The sequence below is a fragment of the Meles meles genome, chromosome 2 (assembly GCF_922984935.1).
Source record: "Meles meles chromosome 2, mMelMel3.1 paternal haplotype, whole genome shotgun sequence".
Classification (NCBI taxonomy): domain Eukaryota; kingdom Metazoa; phylum Chordata; class Mammalia; order Carnivora; family Mustelidae; genus Meles; species Meles meles.
The window spans coordinates 163,208,405-163,231,155 of record NC_060067.1 but is presented as its reverse complement, the minus strand read 5'-3'; the positions used below and the strand labels follow the sequence as shown (position 1 = coordinate 163,231,155).

Sequence of the window (22,751 nt, the reverse complement as noted above, 5' to 3'; positions counted from 1 at the left end):
TCTCTTAAATTCGCAGACTTAACCCATTTGATTTCTTAATCTTTATAGTAATAAAAGAGAAATCATTTCAGGGACTTTCTATAAGATATTTATGTGTATTACATAAAGCATATGTGCTATAAATATTAAAATATATATATTTTTACAGATAAGTAAATAGAATACATAAGTAAGAAACCTTTGGCATGTTAGGAAAATTTTAGAAAACCATGCTGTTGTCTACTATGTAAAAATTGGGGTTCCGTTAAAGTAATACAACATCTTATTCCTCCTTTCGGAGAGGAAGGGGCAGTGATGACATGTTGCCACACACATCGTCTGCATGTAGTTGGCATTGAAAGGATGAACGGGGAAAAGCTGTCTATCAAATGGAGACCATCTTTTTCTTTTCTTGTGGAAGAAGGTGGTTCTTTATCGGCCGATGTCATCCCTTCCAGACTCACTCAGCCCAGTGCGTCTTCATCTTCATTCTGTGAAAGTGTTTTGTCTTCTTGTTTAAAAAAAATAAGCATTAGTGATACCCCTGTAACCGAAGGCAGTGTTATTACTACAGCAAGAGTGAAAATCTGAAACAGTAACACGGAGAAGTTTATATTTGGGGACAAAATGAATTTGTCTTTGAAATCTGGCTGGCAAGATTCTTTCTAATCTTTCTAGTCAGTAGGCTTGGTTCCTGGACCACCAGGGCCATCATAGGCTCACGTCATTACCTAGGACAATGGCGCCCAAATGCCAGTCTTTGGATCAGCTCAGAAATGTTACAATAGAGGTTCCCGCAGTGATCGAGAGACTCGATTTCACTTTGTAAAACCATGGCTCTCCTGCTGATTCTGGTGATCAGACAGTTTTGAAAAGTAAGTCCAGACCAAAGTTCCTTACCTTGTCACTCCTCATCCCCATTTGAACAGGCTGCAGAGATGCCCGAAGCCCTTCCCTCAGCCCGACTTTCCCCTCTAGCCTGGGCGCTCCTGTTGTCTCCATCATCTGCACAACCAGAATCTCAGAAGCCATCCCATAATGTGCTCTGTCTCTTCTTCTGCATCTGCCAGTCACCCTCTGTTCTGGCTAGAATGGTGTCCCTAGAGTCACCCGAGAGTGTGATGTCACTAGGTCCAGTGGATATTTTTTAGCCTAAAGACTATCTCGGCTTCCCTCAGCAGCACATGACACTGTTGACCAACCCCTCGGGAAGACGATGTGCCCTCATCGTCAGGGACCCATGTTCGTCTCTTTGTTTCCATTCCCCTTTGCCACTATGTCACCTTCTACCCTGCCTTTAAATGTTGGAGCTCCTCAGCATCTGGTCCTTATGTCCTCTGTTAGTTTGCTCGGGCTGCCCTATTAAAGTACCACAGGGCTGGGCAGCTTCGACAACAGACATTTATCTTCTCATACTTCGGAAGCCAGAAGTCTGAGATGTCAGTGGGGTTGGTTTCTTCCAAGCGTCCCTCTTTGGCTTGGAGATGGCCTTACTTCTCTCTGTGTCCTCACATGGTGCCCCCCAGTCTAATCTGTTGTTATAAGGACACCAGTTATATCGGATTAGCGCCCACCATCTGACCTCATTTTACCTTAGTCACCTGTTTAAGAGGCCCGTCTCCAAATACAGTCGCATTTGGAGGTATTAGGGTGATGGCCTAGGCATACGAATTTAGGGGGAACAGTGCAGTCCACAGCAGGCCTCTTTTCCTTCTCGTGCCTATATTCTCTTCCTGTGTGATCTCATACACTCATTTTGCCTCTGTGAGCTAGTTATCTCTAAATCCATTTCCCTAGCCCCAAGACCACTCCTTTGAACTCCGTTACCATAGATCCAGCTACTGTCTGCCTCATGTCTTCAGTAGCTACTGTTCCTACCTGACTGGATCTCTCTTCTCCTCTTACTGGTTAATTCTTACTCAAAATCCCCATCTGAAACTTGTGGTCTTTGCATGTAGATTAACTCTTCTGTTGTATTTTATGTCAGAGAATGGCACCCTGATCCATCCAGTTGCACAACAAAAAGCCTGAAAGTCAGCCTTGAATTTCCCTTTTCTTTACACCTTACATAAAGTTAGTGACTAAGACTTGTCAGTTTTACCTTTGGAAGGCTTCAAGTCCATTCCCATCTCCCTTTCTCCATTGCAGTAGCTACATTAGTGGTAGCTGCTGCCATCAGTTCCCTGGATAAACCGTATGTTTAGACCACGATCTTGTATACTGCCTCTGGACCTTTGCACATACTACATTTGCACCCTCTTACTCTCCTGCCTCCAGTATCAGCTCAGAGGAAAGATTCTCACAGCCTCCAGACACAGTTGGGACTTAGTATTATGCCTTCACAGAGCCTGACCTTTTCTTTCATTGGTAATGATGCATTTTGTCCTGTGATTTTCTCCTAATGGCTTCTCTCCTCCACTAGACCAGAGGCTATGTGAGAGCGAGCTGGTGCATGGCTTACTGTTGTCTCCCAAACACCTGGCACAGTGCTTGGTACACTGCAGGTGCTCAGTCAGTTTTTTAAATGAATAAATAAATATTATCTCATCTGATTATTCTGTAATTTGTTCAGACTGCTGCCTATTGTTGGAAATTGAGGATTTTCCAAGTTTTCACTTTAGTAAACAATACCACAGTAAATATCCTTTTCTTTTTTTTTTAAGATTTTATTTATTTATTTGACAGAGATCATAGGTAGGCAGAGAGGCAGGCAGAGAGAGAGAGGAGGAGGAAGCAGGCTCCCTGCTAACAGAGAGCCCGATGCGGAGCTCGATCCTAGGACCCTGGGATCATGACCTGAGCCCAAGGCAGAGGCTTTAACCCACTGAGCCACCCATGAACCCCCACAGTAAATATCCTTATAGATAAATCTTTGCTTATGTTCTTAACACCGTGGGACAAATATTACCAGTGAAGGTGCTTTGTCACATAAGGCTTTTAACACAAATTGTCAGTTTCTCTATTGACAAAGTGTATGTCCGTGAAGATTTTGAACTATGTTGTATGAATAAGCCCCTTTTGCTTCACCTTAGCCAACTGTGGGCAAGACCTTAATCTTTTTCTTAAGCAGATGAGTGATGGGAATGAAAAGTGCTCTAAATGTGTGCCCCTGTTTTCTTATCATGCTGGAAGGTTTTGTTTTTTTTTTACATTTGGGGGCAGTTTAATACAGTACAGATTTTGGAGTCCTTTTTATAATACTGAGCCTTCCTGGCCAGGAAGTTGGTATGCCTTTCATTCATTCTAGGTTTTGTTTAAGTGTATTACTAACATTCAATTTTTTTCTTCCTTGTGGGGGCTATTCATTTGCTAATTAGTTTTTAAAATTTTGTGCTGGACAACTAGGAATATGACAAGCAGAAATGATTCTGGTACTGGTAAAAACAATTAAGCTGATTTAAATAAACGTAATGTTTACCTATAAGACACGTACCCAAAAAATGTTAGCTTCTGTTATTTTCAGATGTGTTAGAATAACCACCTTCCAAGACATACTAAAAAAAAAATCAAAAAATCTGCCGCTGTAACCTAATAAAATACATTGTGTACTTATTATTAGAAAACAGTTATTAATAAACAGAACAAAGGATTACAGTTGAAAAGAGTTTGTTTTAAACACTACATTTTAGGGACCCTTTGGTATATATGGAAAGATAGGGTGCGGGAAGCTGAAGAGGACAATACATACAAGCACTTCTGCTCTATGAATAGCTCCCTGTAAAGTCAGAGCATTTCTTTCGTTGTTGTTAAGTTCTTATTTATTTATCTGAGAGAGAGAGTGAGTGAAAGAGAGAGTACGGGTGGTAGGGGGAGGGCCAGAGGAAGAAGCAGACACCTCGCAGAGCAGGGAGCCTGATGTGGGCCTCGATCCCAGGACCCCGAGATCATGACCTGAACCTAAGGCAGATGCTTAACCGACTTAGCCAACCAGGTGCCCCAAGTCAGAGCATTTCATATTTTATGTACATGTTATACCTTATTACATCCTCAAAATTCAAAATGATTCTCTTAGTACTGCTCACAGGATGGGTTGTCCTTTTGCAGGCGACGTGAGGAATGATATTTATGTCACCCTAATCCACGGGGAGTTTGACAAAGGGAAAAAGAAGACGCCAAAGAACGTGGAAGTGACCATGTCTGTGTACGATGAGGAGGGCAAGCTCTTGGAGGTAGGTGGGACCACCTAGAAGTCCTGCTGCCATCACACAAGTCTTTCCAACAGGGGACTTTAGTCTGAGGTGACTTGCTCTCCATGTTAGTGTGCGTTTGCTTTCTTCATAAGGAAAAGGGATGAAACCTGTTAAATTTGTGATTAGCAATTACCAAGTTTACTAAGGAACCCATTTAGACTCTTATTTTCAAAATTTAAAATTTTTTAAAAAGATTTTATTTATTTGAGAGAGAGCACAAGCAGGGGGAGTAGCAAAGGGAGAGGGAGAAGCAGGCTCCCTGATTAGCAGAGAGCCCGATGTGGGGCCTGATCTCAGGACCCCGGGATCATGACCAGAGCCAAAGGCAGCCACTTAACCGACTATAGACTCTTATTTTCATTATTTCTCCTGTTCTAAGAAGTATTTCCAGCCCCTAGTGATTTCATGTGTATGCTTCTGATCCAGAAGTTCTATGTCATTTGCAAGTTATTTGGCCACTTTCAAGCCTGGTAGGTCCCTGTGGGGCTGGGGTGCGGTGGTCCGGGTGCCCAGAAGGCATTGCGGGTACCAAGCCAGAGAACTAGAGGAGACACCGCCTGTTGAGAGCTGTTAAACTGGTAGGGCTCTTGGGTCACATCAACTCCCCCTGGTCTTTAGGTTTTGTTTTAGTAATCAGGAAACTGCACCCCAAAAGTGGTAAGCTGTTTTCTCACAGAAATGCAGAAGGTTGTGGAGGAGGTAAGACTAGATCCAGGTATCCTGGCTTTCAGTCTGGAGTTCCTCCACCCATGGCAGTCTTCTGTCCAGACAGAGAAATAGTGCTTGTTGATTCTGAAATCACGGAGGCTCTCATTGTCTCAGCTGAGATCCAGCTCCCCCCGTATGAGCCGTAGTTACCACTAGTTACCTTCTGTGGCACTGAAGACCCAAGCTCTCTGAGTGCCGGCTCACCAGAGTCCGTGAGGGCATGGCAGAGGGCGCACCCCCTTCCTTCCCCATGGGCATGATCACCTTTGAAGGCAACAGTGGACTGAATGAAGTCATAATCTGTGTTCGGGGGGGCAAGCGATGTGGTGGGCCCTGGTAGGGGGGTGACTTCTTCGTGCTACTGATAGAGCCCTTGAGCCCCGTGAGTTCACTGAAGTAAGTGGCTCATTACCAGGGGAAGACAAGCCCTGAGTTTTAGTGAACATGCTAGACCTGTACACCAGGTCCTTAAAGCAGAGCGCAGACTGGACCTCCGACAGCAGTGCGTCTGCACGTGTGCCACGGCTCCCGGTCGCCCGCACCTGCCCTCTACTCCCTGAGAGAGGAAGAAAGAGGAAAGAAGGAGAATGTCTGTCTGCAGATGGAAGAGAGAATGAAGTTTACGGCACGGGAGTGTTAGGGTGATGCTGGGTCCCTTAGTGACTACCGCAGTTCTGTACTGACACCCTCAAACAAAGGAGTGGAAACTCATTCTTCCCCCTGCTCTTCAGCATCCAAGTGCGATTGGCTGCTGTGTGCCACTGTGGGGCACACACTGGCCGCGTGGAGGGCGGAGGGCTCTTACTTTTCTTGATGAAGTTATTCCCTTTTAGTATCTACTCCCAAAAGACAGAAACACTAACTCCGAGGGATACATGCACCCCTGTGTTTACCGCAGTGTTATCTATAACAGACAAGTTATGGAAACAGCCCAGTGTCCATCAGCTGAGGAGTGGATAAAGAAGATGGGTATATACACACAATGGGTTATTACCCAGCCATCAAAAATGAAATCTTGCTATTTGCAACAACCTGGGCAGAGCTAGAGAGTATTATGTTAAGCGAAATAAGTCACTCAGAGAAACACAAATATTATGACTTCACTCATGTGTGGAATTTAAGAAACAAAACAAACAAGCAAAGGGGAAGAAAACAGAGAGACAAACTAAGAAACCGATGCTTAACCATAGAGAACAGACGGCCACCAGACAGGGTGGGTGGGGGGATGGGTGAAATAGGGGATGAGGCTTCTGAGCACACCTGTGATGAGCGTTGAGTAATGTAATTGTCAAATCTCTGTATTATACACTGGAAACTAATACAACACTGTATGTCCACTCTATTGGAATTAAAATAAAAAGCAGTAAAAAAATCATCTTTTAACTTTTCTCTCATCCAAAGAAAGCAATTCATCCTGGTGCTGGATATGAAGGCATTTCAGAGTACAAATCAGTAGTCTATTACCAAGTCAAGCAGCCCTGTTGGTATGAGACTGTCAAGGTGAGATACGCCATTCGTCCTTCATATGTCAAACCTCATGTGGATTCCTTTCTTCTTTTCTACGCACAAATCATTCCTTCTTTATCCTGTAGATAGAGTGGGGTTGGTGCGGGGTCCTATAAGAAATGAATTGATGCGATTCTGCATGAGAGTATTTATCTTTAACTCAGAGTTCTTAAATAACGTTCTCATTGATAAATGTGTAGAAATTTGACTAGAGACGCTGATAGTCGTAATGATGTAATAGGCTGCCAAGACGATCCAAAACCAAATGGAAATTTTCATACTCGGTGAGCAGTTGCCTAACATTTTTTCCTACCTGGCCTCTGCCCAAGTTTTCTGGGCCTCTTTTCAATTTAAATATGTGTATTACAAATTCCTAGGTGCTTTTTAGATAAGCTATGCCTTGTGAGTCGCTCAGTACCCTGTGGCTAAAACTGTCGTAATGCCCTTTCTGATTAGGTAATGAAGGCTCAAAAATGTCAGGTGATTTTTCCAAGATCCTGTAACTGCTTAGTGTCCAAACCTAAATTGGAGCCCACTTCTGAATCCCAGATTGTCATAGTCAAATTGTCAAAGTCTTATGAGCTCTCCCTAGAAAACTAAAAAAAAAAAAAAAAAAAATTGTGCTAGTATCTCAATGCAGAATGATTATTTTCCACAACTTTGTATGCTTCATATGTTTTGGAATGTGGTGTTTATAACAGATGTATATTGTGCTTTTTAAAACTACTTATCTCAAGGCATTAAGGGTTCTTTGGAAATGGGTTTCTAGGTACTTGGGTAATATTCCATTATATGATCATGCTATAATTTATTTAACTATTGGCCACAAATTCTCTGCCCTTTATTGCCATGAACTTCTGTTTTCCTTGTTCCCTCTGTATGTGAATAGCAGAAAGCTTCCTTCTCCCCAATATTCTGTCTTTTCCTTCTGGGTATGGACCTTCATTATTACCATATCAATAAACATATAATACACCTTGCAGTCTGGAAGCTTCTGCGTAGATAGACTCCACAGTCCTGGTCTTTCTCCTCTGAAATCTTTCCTCTTTCATGCTTGAGAAACTACTGGAAACTTGTAATATCTCCATCCACAGAATCCCTGATAAATGGCAGAGATAATTTCTCTTGAGATTCTTTAGGTTTTGGAAATAACTCCATCTGTTTTGAATGGAACTTTACTCTCAATCTCACTGTGTAGAAATTAGTGCTTTAATAAGATACTGAAAATGAACCAGCTCTATCAGATGAGCTAAGAGTGCAACGTGCTGTGGAAATACCAACTGTAAGTTTCTTATCACTGTGCAGGTTTCCATTGCTATAGAGGAGGTTACTCGCTGCCATATACGATTTACCTTCCGGCACAGGTCATCTCAGGAATGTAAGTACTAGAAGGTTGGCAACATATTTCTGTTAAAAAAAAAAAAAAAAAAAAAATATATATATATATATATATATATATATAAAATAACAAATTATAAAAAAATAAAATATATATATATATTTACTCTTGCTTGTCAGTACATTCATGGATCTGGAAAGCAAAATACTTGGAAACGAGGTCCTTCACATCATTACTTCAGGATTCATGTGGTGCTAAGGAAATCAGAAAGACAAAGACCATATGCTATCACTCACATGTGGAATTACAGGAACAAAACAGACGAACATAGGGGAAGGGAAGGAAAAATAAAATAAGATAAAAACAGAGAGGAGGGCAGACCATACGAGACTCCTAACTAGGGAACAAAGTGAGGGTTGCTAGAGAAGGGTGGGGGGATGGGCATTAAGGAGGCACGTGATGTAATGACCACTGGGTGTTATATGCGACCAGTGAATCACTAAACTCTGTGTCTGAAACTAATAATACATTTATGTTAACTAAGTTGAATTTCAATAAAAAAAATTTTTTTAACAAGGATTTCCCCAAAATGTGTTCTGTGAATGTTAAGGTTCTGTATGATAAACGGTGCCCTATGAGGGTTTCACAGGCTAGGACACGGGTAGTGCTCTGAAGTCTCTGCTGCTCTGGTTAAGAAGATGAGCAAGGGAAAAGGCAACTGAGGTCAGAGCAGTGTGGTTGGTGCCACCGCAGCAAAGAGCTGTAAGGGGCCACGTAGCACAGCGTCCCACCCTGTCATCCATGCTTGATCGCAACATTCTAACTGAGACTTGCTGGTGTAGAAGGAACCGAGGTCAGCCCAGGGAAGAGTGGTGGTTGGGAAATGTGTTCAAAACCCACAAGGTGGGGGGGAGGAGTCAAGATGGCGGAGAAGTAGCAGGCTGAGACTACATCAGGTAACAGGAGATCAGCTCGATAGCTTATCTAAACATAGCAAACACCTACAAATCCAACGGGAGAGCGAAGAGAAGAAGAACAGCAACTCTAGAAACAGAAAATCAACCACTTTCTGAAAGGTAGGACTGGCGGAGAAGTGAATCTAAAACGACGGGAAGGTAGACCGCGGGGGGAGGGGCCGGCTCCCGGCAAGCGGCGGAGGAACGGAGCACAAAATCAGGACTTTTAAAAGTCTGTTCCACTGAGGGACATTGCTCCAGGGGCTAAACCGGGGTGAAGCCCACGCGGGGCCAGCGTGGCCCCAGGCCCCACAAGGTCACAGAAGGATCGGGGGTGTCAGAGTGTCGGAGAGCTCGCAGGTATTAGAACGGAGAAACCGGCTGCAAAGACAGAGCCGAGGACTGAACTCTCAGCTCGGGGTTACCTTGAACTGGTCGCGGGCTGGGTGAGCTCGGAGCGCGGCTAGAGGCTGGGGATACGGGAGTGATTGGGTGCTGTCCTCTGGGGGCGCACTGAGGAGTGGGGCCCCAGGCTCTCGGCTCCTCCGGGCCGGAGACTGGGAGGCCGCCATTTTCATTCCCGTCCTCCGGAACTCTACGGAAAGCGTTCAGGGAACAGAAGCTCCCAAAAGCGAACCCGAGCCGATTACTTAGTCCGGCCGCCGGTAAGGGCGGTGCAATCCCGCCTCGGGCAAAGACACTTGAGAGTCACTACAACAGGCCCCTCCCCCAGAAGATCAACAAAATATCCAGCCAGGACGAAGTTCATCTATCAAGGAGAAAGCAGATTCAATTCCTAAGACAGCAGAGCAATTCCAGAGGAGGAGAAAGCAAAGCATGGAACTCATGGCTTTCTCCCCATGATTCTTTAGTCTTGCGGCTACTTCAATTTTTTTTTCTTTTTTCAATTTTTTATTTTTTTTCTTTTTTCAATTTTTTTTTCTTTTTTTTTTTCTTCTTCTGCTAAATTTTTTTAAAAACTTTTACCCTTTTCTTTTTTAACGTTTTTTGACTAGTTCATCTAAATATATATATTTTTCTTTCTTTTTTATATTTTTTTTATTTGTTTTATTTTTTAAATTTTTTTCTTTTTTTTTTTTCTTTTTTTTTCAGAACCTGTTTTTTATCCCCTTCCCCCCCCCCCCCCCCCCCCCCCCCCCACAATTTGGGCTCTCTTCTGATTTGGTTACAGCGCATTTTTCCGGGGTCTTTGCCACCCTATTAGTAGTTTATTTGCTCCTTCATATCCTCTTATCTGGACAAAATGACAAGGCGGAAAAAATCACCACAAACAAAAGAACAAGAGACAGTACCGAAGGCTAGGGACCTAATCAACACAGACATTGGTACTATGTCAGATCAAGAGTTCAGAATGACGATTCTGAACATTCTAGCCGGGCTCGAAAAAGGCATGGAAGATATTAGAGAAACCCTCTCTGGAGATATTAAAGCCCTTTCTGGAGAAATTAAAGAACTAAAGTCTAACCAAGTTGAAATCAAAAAAGCTATTAATGAGGTGCAATCAAAAATGGAGGCTCTCACTGCTAGGATCAATGAGGCAGAAGAAAGAATTAGTGATATAGAAGACCAAATGACAGAAAATAAGGAAGCCGAGCAAAAGAGGGACAAACAGCTACTGGACCATGAGGGGAGAATTCGAGAGATAAGTGACACCATAAGATGAAACAACATTAGAATAATTGGGATTCCAGAAGAAGAAGAAACAGAGAGGGGAGCAGAGGGTCTATTGGAGAGAATTTCCCTAATATGGCAAAGGGAACAAGCATTAAAATCCAGGAGATGCAGAGAACCCCCCTCAAAGTCAACAAGAATAGGTCCACACCCCGTCACCTAATAGTAAAATTTACAAGTCTTAGTGACAAAGAGAAAATCCTGAAAGCAGCCCGAGAAAAGAAATCAGTAACATACAATGGTAAAAATATTAGATTGGCGGCAGACTTATCCACAGAGACCTGGCAGGCCAGAAAGAGCTGGCATGATATATTCAGAGCACTCAACGAGAAAAACATGCAGCCAAGAATACTCTATCCAGCTAGGCTATCATTGAAAATAGAAGGAGAGATAAAAAGCTTCCAGGACAAACAAAAACTGAAAGAATTTGCAAACACCAAACCAGCTCTCCAGGAAATATTGAAAGGGGTCCTCTAAGCAAAGAGAGAGCCTAAAAGTAGTAGATCAGAAAGGTACAGAGACAATATACAGTAACAGTCACCTTACAGGCTACTAATGGCACTAAATTCATATCTCTCAATAGTTACCCTGAATGTTAATGGGCTAAATGCCCCAATCAAAAGACACAGGGTATCAGAATGGATAAAAAAACAAAACCCATCAGTATGTTGCCTACAAGAAACTCATTTTAGACGCGAAGACACCTCCAGATTTAAAGTGAGGGGGTGGAAAACAATTTACCATGCTAATGGGCATCAGAAGAAAGCTGGGATGGCAATCCTTATATCAGATCAATTAGATTTTAAGCCAAAGACTACAATAAGAGATGAGGAAGGACACTATATCCTACTCAAAGGGTCTGTCCAACAAGAAGATCTAACAATTTTAAATATCTATGCCCCTAACGCGGGAGCAGCCAACTATATCAACCAATTAATAACAAAATCAAAGAAACACATCAATAATAATACAATAATAGTAGGGGACTTTAACACTCCCCTCACTGAAATGGACAGATCATCCAAGCAAAAGATCAACAAGGAAATAAAGGCCTTAAATGACACACTGGACCAGATGGACATCACAGATATATTCAGAACATTTCATCCCAAAGCAACAGAATACACATTCTTCTCTAGTGCACATGGAACCTTCTCCAGAATAGATCACATCCTGGGTCACAAATCAGGTCTCAACCGGTATCAAAAGATTAGGATTATTCCCTGCATATTTTCAGACCACAATGCTCTGAAGCTAGAACTCAATCACAAGACGAAAGCTGGAAAGAACCCAAATACATGGAGACTAAACAGCATCCTTCTAAAGAATGAATGGGTCAACCAGGAAATTAAAGAAGAATTGAAAAAATTCATGGAAACAAATGATAATGAAAACACAACAGTTCAAAATCTGTGGGACACAGCAAAGGCAGTCCTGAGAGGAAAATATATAGCGGTACAAGCCTTTCTCAAGAAACAAGAAAGGTCTCAAGTACACAACCTAACCCTACGCGTAAAGGAGCTGGAGAAAGAACAAGAAAGAAACCCTAAACCCAGCAGGAGAAGAGGAATCATAAAGATCAGAGCAGAAATCAATGAAATAGAAACCAAAAAAACAATAGAAAAAATCAATGAAACTAGGAGCTGGTTCTTTGAAAGAATCAATAGGATTGATAAACCCCTGGCCAGACTCATCAAAAAGAAAAGAGAAAGGACCCAAATCAATAAAATCATGAATGAAAGAGGAGAGATCACAACTAACACCAAAGAAATACAGACAATTATAAGAACATACTATGAGCAACTCTACGCCAACAAATTGGCCAATCTGGAAGAAATGGATGCATTCCTAGAGACATATAAACTACCACAACTGAACCAGGAAGAAATAGAAAACCTGAACAGGCCCATAACCAGTAAGGAGATTGAAACAGTCATCAAAAATCTCCAAACAAACAAAAGCCCAGGGCCAGACGGCTTCCCAGGGGAATTCTACCAAACATTTAAAGAAGAACTCATTCCTATTCTCCTGAAACTGTTCCAAAAAATAGAAATGGAAGGAAAACTTCCAAACTCATTCTATGAGGCCAGCATCACCTTCATCCCAAAACCAGACAAGGATCCCACCAAAAAAGAGAACTACAGACCAATATCCTTGATGAACACAGACGCAAAAATTCTCGCCAAAATACTAGCCAATAGGATTCAACAGTACATTAAAAGGATTATTCACCACGATCAAGTGGGATTTATTCCAGGGCTGCAGGGTTGGTTCAACATCCGCAAATCAATCAATGTGATAGAACACATTAATAAAAGAAAGAACAAGAACCATATGATACTCTCAATAGATGCTGAAAAAGCATTTGACAAAGTACAGCATCCCTTCCTGATCAAAACTCTTCAAAGTGTAGGGATAGAGGGCACATACCTCAATATTATCAAAGCCATCTATGAAAAACCCACCGCAAATATCATTCTCAATGGAGAAAAACTGAAAGCTTTTCCATTAAGGTCAGGAACACGGCAGGGATGTCCATTATCACCACTGCTATTCAACATAGTATTAGAAGTCCTAGCCTCAGCAATCAGACAACAAAAAGAAATTAAAGGCATCCAAATTGGTAAAGAAGAAGTCAAACTATCACTCTTCGCAGATGATATGATACTATATGTGGAAAACCCAAAGACTCCACTCCAAAACTGCTAGAACTTGTACAGGAATTCAGTAAAGTGTCAGGATATAAAATCAATGCACAGAAATCAGTTGCATTTCTGTACACCAACAACAAGACTGAAGAAAGAGAAATTAAGGAGTCAATCCCATTCACAATTGTACCCAAAACTATAAGATACCTAGGAATAAACCTAACCAAAGAGGCTAAGAATCTATATGCAGAAAACTATAAAGTACTCATGAAAGAAATTGAGGAAGACACAAAGAAATGGAAAAATGTTCCATGCTCCTGGATTGGAAGAATAAATATTGTGAAAATGTCTATGCTACCTAAAGCAATCTACACATTTAATGCAATCCCTATCAAAATACCACCCATTTTTTTCAAAGAAATGGAACAAATAATCCTAAAATTTATATGGAACCAGAAAAGACCTCGAATAGCCAAAGGAATATTGAAGAACAAAGCCAAAGTTGGTGGCATCACAATTCCGGACTTCAAGCTCTATTACAAAGCTGTCATCATCAAGACAGCATGGTACTGGCACAAAAACAGACACATAGACCAGTGGAACAGAATAGAGAGCCCAGAAATCGACCCTCAACTCTATGGTCAACTAATCTTCGACAAAGCAGGAAAGAATGTCCAATGGAAAAAAGACAGCCTCTTCAATAAATGGTGCTGGGAAAATTGGACAGCCACATGCAGAAAAATGAAATTGGACCACTTCCTTACACCACACACGAAAATAGACTCCAAATGGATGAAGGACCTCAATGTGAGAAAGGAATCCATCAAAATCCTTGAGGAGAACGCAGGCAGCAACCTCTTCGACCTCAGCCGCAGCAACATCTTCCTAGGAACAACGGCAAAGGCAAGGGAAGCAAGGGCGAAAATGAACTATTGGGATTTCATCAAGATCAAAAGCTTTTGCACAGCAAAGGAAACAGTTAACAAAACCAAAAGACAGCTGACAGAATGGGAGAAGATATTTGCAAACGACATATCAGATAAAGGGCTAGTATCCAAAATCTATAAGGAACTTAGCAAACTCAACACCCAAAGAACAAACAATCCAATCAAGAAATGGGCAGAGGACATGAACAGACATTTCTGCAAAGAAGACATCCAGATGGCCAACAGACACATGAAAAAGTGCTCCACGTCACTCGGCATCAGGGAAATACAAATCAAAACCACAATGAGATATCACCTCACACCAGTCAGAATGGCTAAAATTAACAAGTCAGGAAATGACAGATGCTGGAGAGGATGTGGAGAAAGGGGAACCCTCCTCCACTGTTGGTGGGAATGCAAGCTGGTGCAACCACTCTGGAAAACAGCATGGAGGTTCCTCAAAATGTTGAAAATAGAACTACCCTATGACCCAGCAATTGCACTACTGGGTATTTACCCTAAAGATACAAACATAGTGATCCGAAGGGGCACGTGTACCCGAATGTTTATAGCAGCAATGTCTACAATAGCCAGACTATGGAAAGAACCTAGATGTCCATCAACAGATGAATGGATCAAGAAGATGTGGTATATATACACAATGGAATACTATGCAGCCATCAAAAGAAATGAAATCTTGCCATTTGCGATGACGTGGATGGAACTAGAGCGTATCATGCTTAGTGAAATAAGTCAATCGGAGAAAGACAACTATCATATGATCTCCCTGATATGAGGACATGGAGAAGCAACATGGGGGGGTAGGGGGATAGGAGAAGAATAAATGAAACAAGATGGGATTGGGAGGGAGACAAACCATAAATGACTCTTAATCTCACAAAACAAACTGGGGGTTGCTGGGGGGAGGTGGGATTGGGAGAGGGGGAGTGGGCTATGGACATTGGGGAGGGGAGGCGAACCATAAGAGACTATGGACTCTGAAAAACAACCTGAGGGTTTTGAAGGGTCAGGGGTGGGAGGTTGGGGGAACAGGTGGTGGGTGATGGGGAGGGCACGTTTTGCATGGAGCACTGGGTGTTGTGCAAAAAGAATGAATACTGTTACGCTGAAAAAATTAATAAAAAGGGAAAAAAAAAAAACCCACAAGGTGAATGCAGTAGGGCTGAAGTGAGAGCAGTGGGAGCAGTCATAATGTTAGGTTGAACGCCACGAAATGGTCGTTTTTGGGGGTCAGCATCAAATAGGCAAATATCAGCAATTTCCTCGGGTTCTACAGAAATAGCATTAACAGGCCCTTAGTTTGGAGGAGACACTAAAAGAATCTCTACTTATACGCTGTGTAGTGTCCACAGTCACCTGATAAGATACATAATGCTTTTATCCACATTTATACAAAACGGAAACTGAGCCCAGAGAAATGAGATCCTTGCCTGGGGTCGTGGAGCTGGGGAGTGACAGAGCCCAGACTGACACTTCAGCGGTCTGAATCCAGGCAGACTAGAGCCACATCATGAATGATGAAGGTTCATTTGAATGAGGTTATGGAGGAGCCCTTAAAAGATGTTATGGGTGCTCGTGGTGGTGGTTGTGGTTTGGTGTATGTTTATAACAGCTTTATTCATAATATCCCCACATTGAATATAGCCTAACGGCCACCAGCAGGACAATGGATAAATAAATTGTAATGTAATCCTACAGTGGTTTACTCCTCAGCCGATCTAGGGGCACGTGAGGTACAGCTGACCTCAGAGCTGTGTGTGTGATGAGAACAGGCCACAGGTTGCCCCCGGCATCAACACCTAGTTGGGGGACAGTGAGCTCAAAAGCCAACACCTAAAGATCCAGAGGAAGGTGCTCTGCTTCCTGGGGGAGGCCGGACCCTCCTGGCACGTGGGGTACTCTCTTGGAAGGAAGAGACAGCATAATAAACCTGGGAATATAATTAATACTTCGCTGAGTCTACCTTTAGGCAGCAGAAATGTATCTCCTGAAGGTGTTTGGTGGACTGATTAGATCTGCTTTTGGTAATCTCTCTCTGGCTACAGTGTGGAGACAAGGACTGCTTGGAAAGATCCTCTAGAAACCCAGGGGAGACTTGAATGGAACCAGGTTAGGAACCGAATGGAGGGAGAGGAAAGACAGAGGTTTCGGAGGTCTTCAGTACATGGAGTTAACACGGTGGGGGGAAGGCAGTGTCAGCGTCCACATTTCTGATTTGGGTGAGGGGGTAGTTGCTGGTCTCACTCATTTGCAAATGTAGAAAGAAGAACATAACACGAAGGTACTAGAAGATTTCAGTGTGGGGAATATTTCCTTTGAGGGGCCTGTGGTGTGCGCAGTACACGTGGCTTATTGTAGCTTGCTGAATGGTGTTGATGAGAGCGTGACCCAGTCTCACAGCCTGGAGCGAAATGAGAAATTGTCCGTCACAGCCAGCGCTTCCTGCTGCCGTTCCGCACCGCTCAGACCTGTTTTCTGTCTTTTCAGCCAGAGATAAATCAGAGCGTGCCTTTGGCGTGGCCTTCGTGAAACTGATGAATCCGGACGGTACCACTCTGCAGGATGGGAGGCATGATCTGGTGGTTTATAAGGTGCTGCTCACAGAACGAGGCTCGGAAAATGGCTTGGGATATATTTACTCCCTCCGAGATGGGTTCTCGAGGCTCCAGTCAGAATTACGTGGATAAACATCAGACACTTCCCTGGAGCCCTAAGTGTTGGCCCCTTAAGTCTAGAGAGCCAGAGGGCTCCAGCTGCAGGGTCTCCCATCCCCTTGGTATGAGGAATGAGTTGTATAAATGTCGAGGCCTCTGAAGAGCATCTCTATTACCTGCAGCGGAGTTCTGTGGTCGAGGGCTGCCCCCTTGCCTCTCCTCTGCACCGTCCTGCATGGGACAGAGAGTGTAGCACCGTTGGGCCTGGTGGGGGGTGTGGTGGGTGTGGTAGGATGTGGTTTTCATATTGCCCAGAGCCGGGCACCATTTCTCTGCTTAGGGGCCCTCGCTTCCTTCCCCAGCTGTTCGGTCCTCACTCTTTAACTGCTACGAAATTATCTTCTGAGATTTTTTGAGTGGAAAGTAAGACCCAGGAAGGTCTTTTTATCTAACAATATCACAGAACTGGTAGCTTCTTTGAGTTGCATCTACTTGGTGTGGGTCTTCTGTTTAACAGCTCCTGCTGTTTTGGAAGATGTGGCAAGCTGTTCCCTCCCAATGGATCCAGTCATCCCCTCAACCCAATGACACATCATTCTGACCATTTATAGGTTCAAGAAAATGAAATCGAACCTTGGTCCTTCATATGGATTGATTGATTGATTGCAGAGATCTAGGATTTCTCAGTTAGTAGTTCACAACTTTTTCCATTTTTATTCAGTGTTGAAATTATTCTGGGCTCCAGCCCTGGAGAAATATCACAGTGTCTTAGAGTTGGAAGGAACATAAGTGTAATTTGATAAAACCGTGTTTTTTGCCCTGGATCATGTGCTCATGATAGAAACTACTGTTATTTGCCCATCATTTGGTGTCCCTCACCCACTTCCTTTTCAGGGTGACAACAAGAAAATGGAAGATGCTAAATTCTATCTGACCCTGCCGGGAACCAAGGTCGAGATGGAAGAAAAGGAGCTCCAAGCATCCAAAACCCTGGCCAACTTTACCCCGAGCAAGGACAGCACAAAAGACAGCTTTCAGATCGCCACCCTCATTTGCTCCACAAAACTCACCCAGAATGGTAGGTGACCCCACACTGGGTTTTCTCTTTGGTGCACCTGGGCTCCTTTGTTGGACCCAGCGGGGCTGGGTGTCTTTCGAGGCCGGATGCTGGGCACTTCGGATTCTACTCCCTGCCCTTCGTGTGATATTCTGGGTGCCACTGGTCGCAAAGCTCACGCTCAGTCTGAGGTTATCTTGCCTATCTTCCAAATAGGATGAAAAGTAGTTTGTATTGCTTAAGATCATACAACCTGTAAATGTAATTCATGAGCAGAGGCTGAAAACTTTTTTGAGTCCTATGTTTCCTTCCTTCACGGCAGCAAAGAGCTCTGATAATGTACTCTGTAATAAAATAGGAAACAACAGATGTTGGTAATTAGGGGGAGGATACTGATAGAGAAAAAGAACCCATCTCTTGCCCAAACAGGTGTGGCCAAGAGCCGGAAGGGTTTCCTGTTAGAATTCCATCTGTCCCCTCCCCCCTGAGCCTCCTCTTTCCCTTTTTTTTCCCAAGCAGTTGAGGGCTTTTCATAAAATCAGCTGAATGGTTCAGATGGGCCTCACTTTGTTCCTTCTTAAAATCTCTGGTATCAATTTTAACTTCTCCTGTATATATAATGGCATTTGATATCCAATAACAGCTTTTCATTCAGTTAACTTACGGGTAAGGGGTCCTGCTGAACATAGTGAGCCAAGAATAAGGAACTCTGGGAACTTGCCTTAGAAATCCTATAGCCCCTATGATGGATAGAGGATTAGTCACTTTGGCCTTTTAGGAGATTTGGGTGAGGAACACGGCTGGGACTCTGCCTTACGGAAGTGCTAAGGGATAGACAAAACAGTTTAGACAGAAGAGGTACACTCAGGGATCAGATGTTGGTTGATCTTTAAAAGGGGTCAGTATTGTTTGTTTTGATGAATCATGGTTGGCTAGAGAACATGGATAGTATTTCAACTTGGACAAGGGGCCAGACTCAACAGAGTGAAGTACAGAGCTGATATATATGCGAGAAGTACAAACACACTCACCAAGAATTAAGCCAGAAACAAGGCCAAGCTGTGGAGACAGTGAAAAGTTTCATGGTTGCAAAGGCCTTAGAGGGAGGAGGAGGGATGAGTAGGCAGAACACAGGGGATTTCTAGGGCAGCAAAGCTACACTGCACGGAACCACAATGGATCCGTGGATACACGTCATTACGCATTTGTCAAAAGCTACAGAATGAGCTACACAGAATAAACCCTAACATAAACTGTGGACTTCAGTTCATGAACGTTATTAATATTAGGTCATCCGTTCCAAGATGTACTACACTAATACAAGATGTTAATAGTAGGGGAGCTGGGTGCATGGGGAGCTCTCTGTGCTTTGTGCTTCATTTTTCAGTTAACCTAAAACTGCTCCCAGAAAAATAAAGTCTATTAAGAGAAAAACAAAAATATAGCCAGAAAACATTCTGAGCTTCATAGACAACATAACGAACTCTATCAGTGACCTAATCCTTCTGAGGGAAAAAGCCAATGTAAGAAACTGCAGGTACCGGGTTAAGTGATACAGTATTGACAGAAGATGACTTAGAAGGTGTATCAAAGGTTTTGAATGTATTCAGACCCTTTGAGCCGAGCCAGTCATCTCACCCCTAGAAATGAAACGTAAGTAAACAATGAAAGATGAGCACAGACATTCACGTATGAAGATGTCTCCATATTACTCATATTACTCATAGGGGAATAGTGGAAATAATCCAAATGTCCAATAATTGGGGACATGATCATGTAATTAAATGACATGTGTGCAGCTGCCAAATATCTGTCAAATGTAACCAAAGATGTGAAAACTTGAGCCCTAGGTGGGGTATAATCCTAATTTTGTCTAGGTATGTGCTGATGATTTGGAGCCAATTTCCTGGGTTCAAGTCCCAGCCCTGCCCCTAGCTGTTGCATCTCAGGCAAGCCACATGTCTTCTTTGTGACTCACTGTCCTCATCTTTAAAATGGGAGTGATACTAGTGTATACTTAAAAAATGAAGTAAATTAAATAAAAGCAAAACATGTGTCTCGCCCATTGTAAACTATGGATATTAGCCTCCACGACCACCACCATCGTCATCACCATCAACGTTGTCATATATACGCAGGAGAACACTAAAGGGAACGATGCCAGAAGTTGGAACAGTGTTTATTTTCTGTGCTCTTTCTGTTACTTTCCAGTCCTCTAACTCTGAAATGTTACAATGGTATTTTTGTAAGTATGGCAGCAGGGAATACAAAGACTTAATATGCTTTGGGGACTTCTAAGGGATAGTGAAGAAAGATGGCATTTATCCAATAGATTATCCTTTCCAGAGATTAGACTTCAAGTAAAGCAAGTGACCAAAGTAGCTAAAATTAACTTATAATGGAAAGCAGAAGGAATTTCCATGAAGCATAACCATATGTTGAATTGTTTCTTATCTCCAGTCAGAAATACAGGAAGCGCATGGACAGGTGGCAGTACTCAGACACTTGATTTGCCGATGTCTGCGTCACTCATCTTCTAGATGTTCTAAAGCTGTGCTGTCCCCTGTGGTGGTCACCAGGCATGTGGAGCTTGTGAAATTTAGTTAGTGTCAGAGGGAAGTATGGTTGCTCTAGTCTTGTTTCCGGGGTTCCATGGTTTCGTGCTGCTGGTGGCTTTCGTGTTGGCTAGACAAACAGCGTTGCCGTCGTCCCAGAAAGTTCCATCAGGTGGAACTGCTCTCTGCTTTGTTGTCCATCCCATTCCTAGTGGTTAGGTCTCAAAAAAACTCAACATACAAACCAGACCAAACCAAACCAAAGTCATACAATAACCTACCCCAAAGAAGGCTGAAAGAGGCAAATTCATGGAAACCAGGGAGGAGAGATGTGATATCCTTAGGGCTGGGGTGGGGGTGGGAGGGAGGACAGATGTGCGAAAAGTGAAGGGAACAGCGGGACATTCTGAGCATTAGAGGACACAGGGCATTCTGAGGGACAAATAACGATAAAAAGGATTGTGGGTGGTTCATGTATTTGATTTCTTCTAATTGGATGGAAGTTATAAGGAACCACTTTAATGTGTTCTGGGAAAGAGGAAGCTGAAGAACAGTAAGAAACCCTCCACTCAGCGAGGGCACTTCCTGATAAGGAGGGTGGTGGTGCTTTCACAGAGACCATGACCAAGGACATTTCTCCTTAGCCTTACAAAGGACTATTCAGATTCTAAAGGTTAAAAGCCACAGGCCTTTGTTGCAAACAGAGCTTGTAGACTCTTCATTTATAAATTTTTTTCAAAACTAGATCAGGCCCTATTTACATGGGACCATTTGTTTCTGGGCCCGTTTGGAGGTTGAGAATAGATTTGTGGCTCCAACAAAGGGAGAAGGGAGTTCAGGTCCTTGCAGGTGTGGGGCCTGGTGCCACACGATTTCCAGAGTCATCTTATCTTACTCTCCAAACCCTAACACACGAAGATGCCGACATTGCCATTATTCTCCTGTTTCTATCAGAAAGTTGAATTAAAGTTCCAGAATACTTTGTCTAAGTTCATAAGTAGTGGGCATGGATCTGAAAATAGATATTTGTAACCCCAAAACTTAACAGTTTTTCTTTATTTTTCTTTTTTAAGTGTTATGGCCTCTAATCCTTTGCCCAGAGTAGTCACTAGCCTAAATTTGGGGATCGTCATATCAGACTATCCCGAATTCTTAAATAGTTTGGGGAAGGATGTCAATTGAGAGGACTTTGGATAACATTTGGATGGTCATTCCTGATGATCCAGAAATTCCATTCTAGATTTATTGCCCAGAGAAACTGCTGTACCTGGAAACCAGGAGATGCCTGGGAATGTTCATGGCAGAATTGTTTGTGATAAATAGAAAAAAATGCGAACAACTCCAGTGTTTATCAGCCATGGAATGGACAAACACAGTGTGGTGCATCCGCCCAAGTGGAGAGATACTGGGTAGAAACTGACACGATTAACTAGAGACACTTGCCTCAACCTGCATGAGTCTTAGGAGCACAGGAAGTCTGGGGACTTTGCTCTAATGGGGCCTCCACTTTTCTAGCCCCAGGACCTTATGATTCACCAGATGCCAGCTCTATTCCTGACACGGGCGGTGATGTGGCATGCAAATATTTCTAGGGTGTAAACCTCTGGGCTGATAGAAGGGTTGTTTGCAGATGCTTAAAGCTGCCAAGTGACTCTTCACCCTGGTGAAGTATCTAAATCCTTTTCCTCAGGCAGCAACTAGTGGAGGGAAGTAACAAATGGAGCTGTACCATTGACTTGCCTCTGGTGGAAGTAGGAGATGGGAAGTGGACAAGCCCAGCACACGGTCTATTACTAAGTTCTAACTGAACAAATGAGTAAATCCAAGAACTGTGTCGGGCACACTGCCTGCTCCCTCAGGGCTACCGGTTCCCTTTCCACCCAAGCATTCATTCTGCAGCAAACATGGCGCCTGGCGCCATGATGGCGTATCACAATGAATGCAACAGAGTTCCTGCCCTCAAGTGGCTCAAGTCTGCGGGAAGAGCCAAAGAAATGCCAAGTGTGTCTTTATTATTCGCTATGTTTGTCTCTGTACATGCGTATGTATATGTAGGAAAGAGTACAAATAGCACAGAATGATTTGAGGTGGGTCTTGAACATAAGTACGAGCTTATCAGATACATAGTGTTGAATAATTTCTGGGCATTTCAGACAAAGGGAAGACCATATGGAAAGACCTGGATCTACCAGAGCATCCCTCAGTCTGGGGAGTAGTGATCTGATCTCTCTGGTTGCTGAGGGGTAACAAAATGGTGGGCGATGGGCTGGCAGGAAGGCCATGGGTGGGGCCTCACCCCCTTCTGTGAGTGGTATCGTGACTTTATTCTGTTGACAGAGAGGAGTCTCTAGGCACTGGATTTTGGAGGTTTCCCAGGGACTAAAGCTAATAAAACAAGCCAATAAAGCAAACACTCATGAAGCAAATGGGCTATTCTAAGGAACAGTGTATGTTTTCAATGACTTCTGTGAATTATACAAGTCCATTGATTAGGAAGCATGTGTGCTACTTACACTAGAT

General features: G+C 43.1%; 1 protein-coding gene across 2 annotated transcripts in view; it reads left to right on the top strand.

The window, feature by feature from the left end:
• The window catches only part of DOCK5 (dedicator of cytokinesis 5), a 217,889-nt gene that overhangs the window by 117,584 nt on the left and 77,554 nt on the right, over positions 1 to 22,751 (top strand). For both annotated transcript variants that reach the window (XM_045997731.1, XM_045997732.1), the window contains exons 14-18: positions 4,024 to 4,148; positions 6,279 to 6,377; positions 7,689 to 7,761; positions 16,453 to 16,556; positions 17,514 to 17,697. In XM_045997731.1, coding sequence (XP_045853687.1) covers positions 4,024 to 4,148; positions 6,279 to 6,377; positions 7,689 to 7,761; positions 16,453 to 16,556; positions 17,514 to 17,697 — 585 coding nt within the window. The remainder of the gene's footprint in view (positions 1 to 4,023; positions 4,149 to 6,278; positions 6,378 to 7,688; positions 7,762 to 16,452; positions 16,557 to 17,513; positions 17,698 to 22,751) is intronic.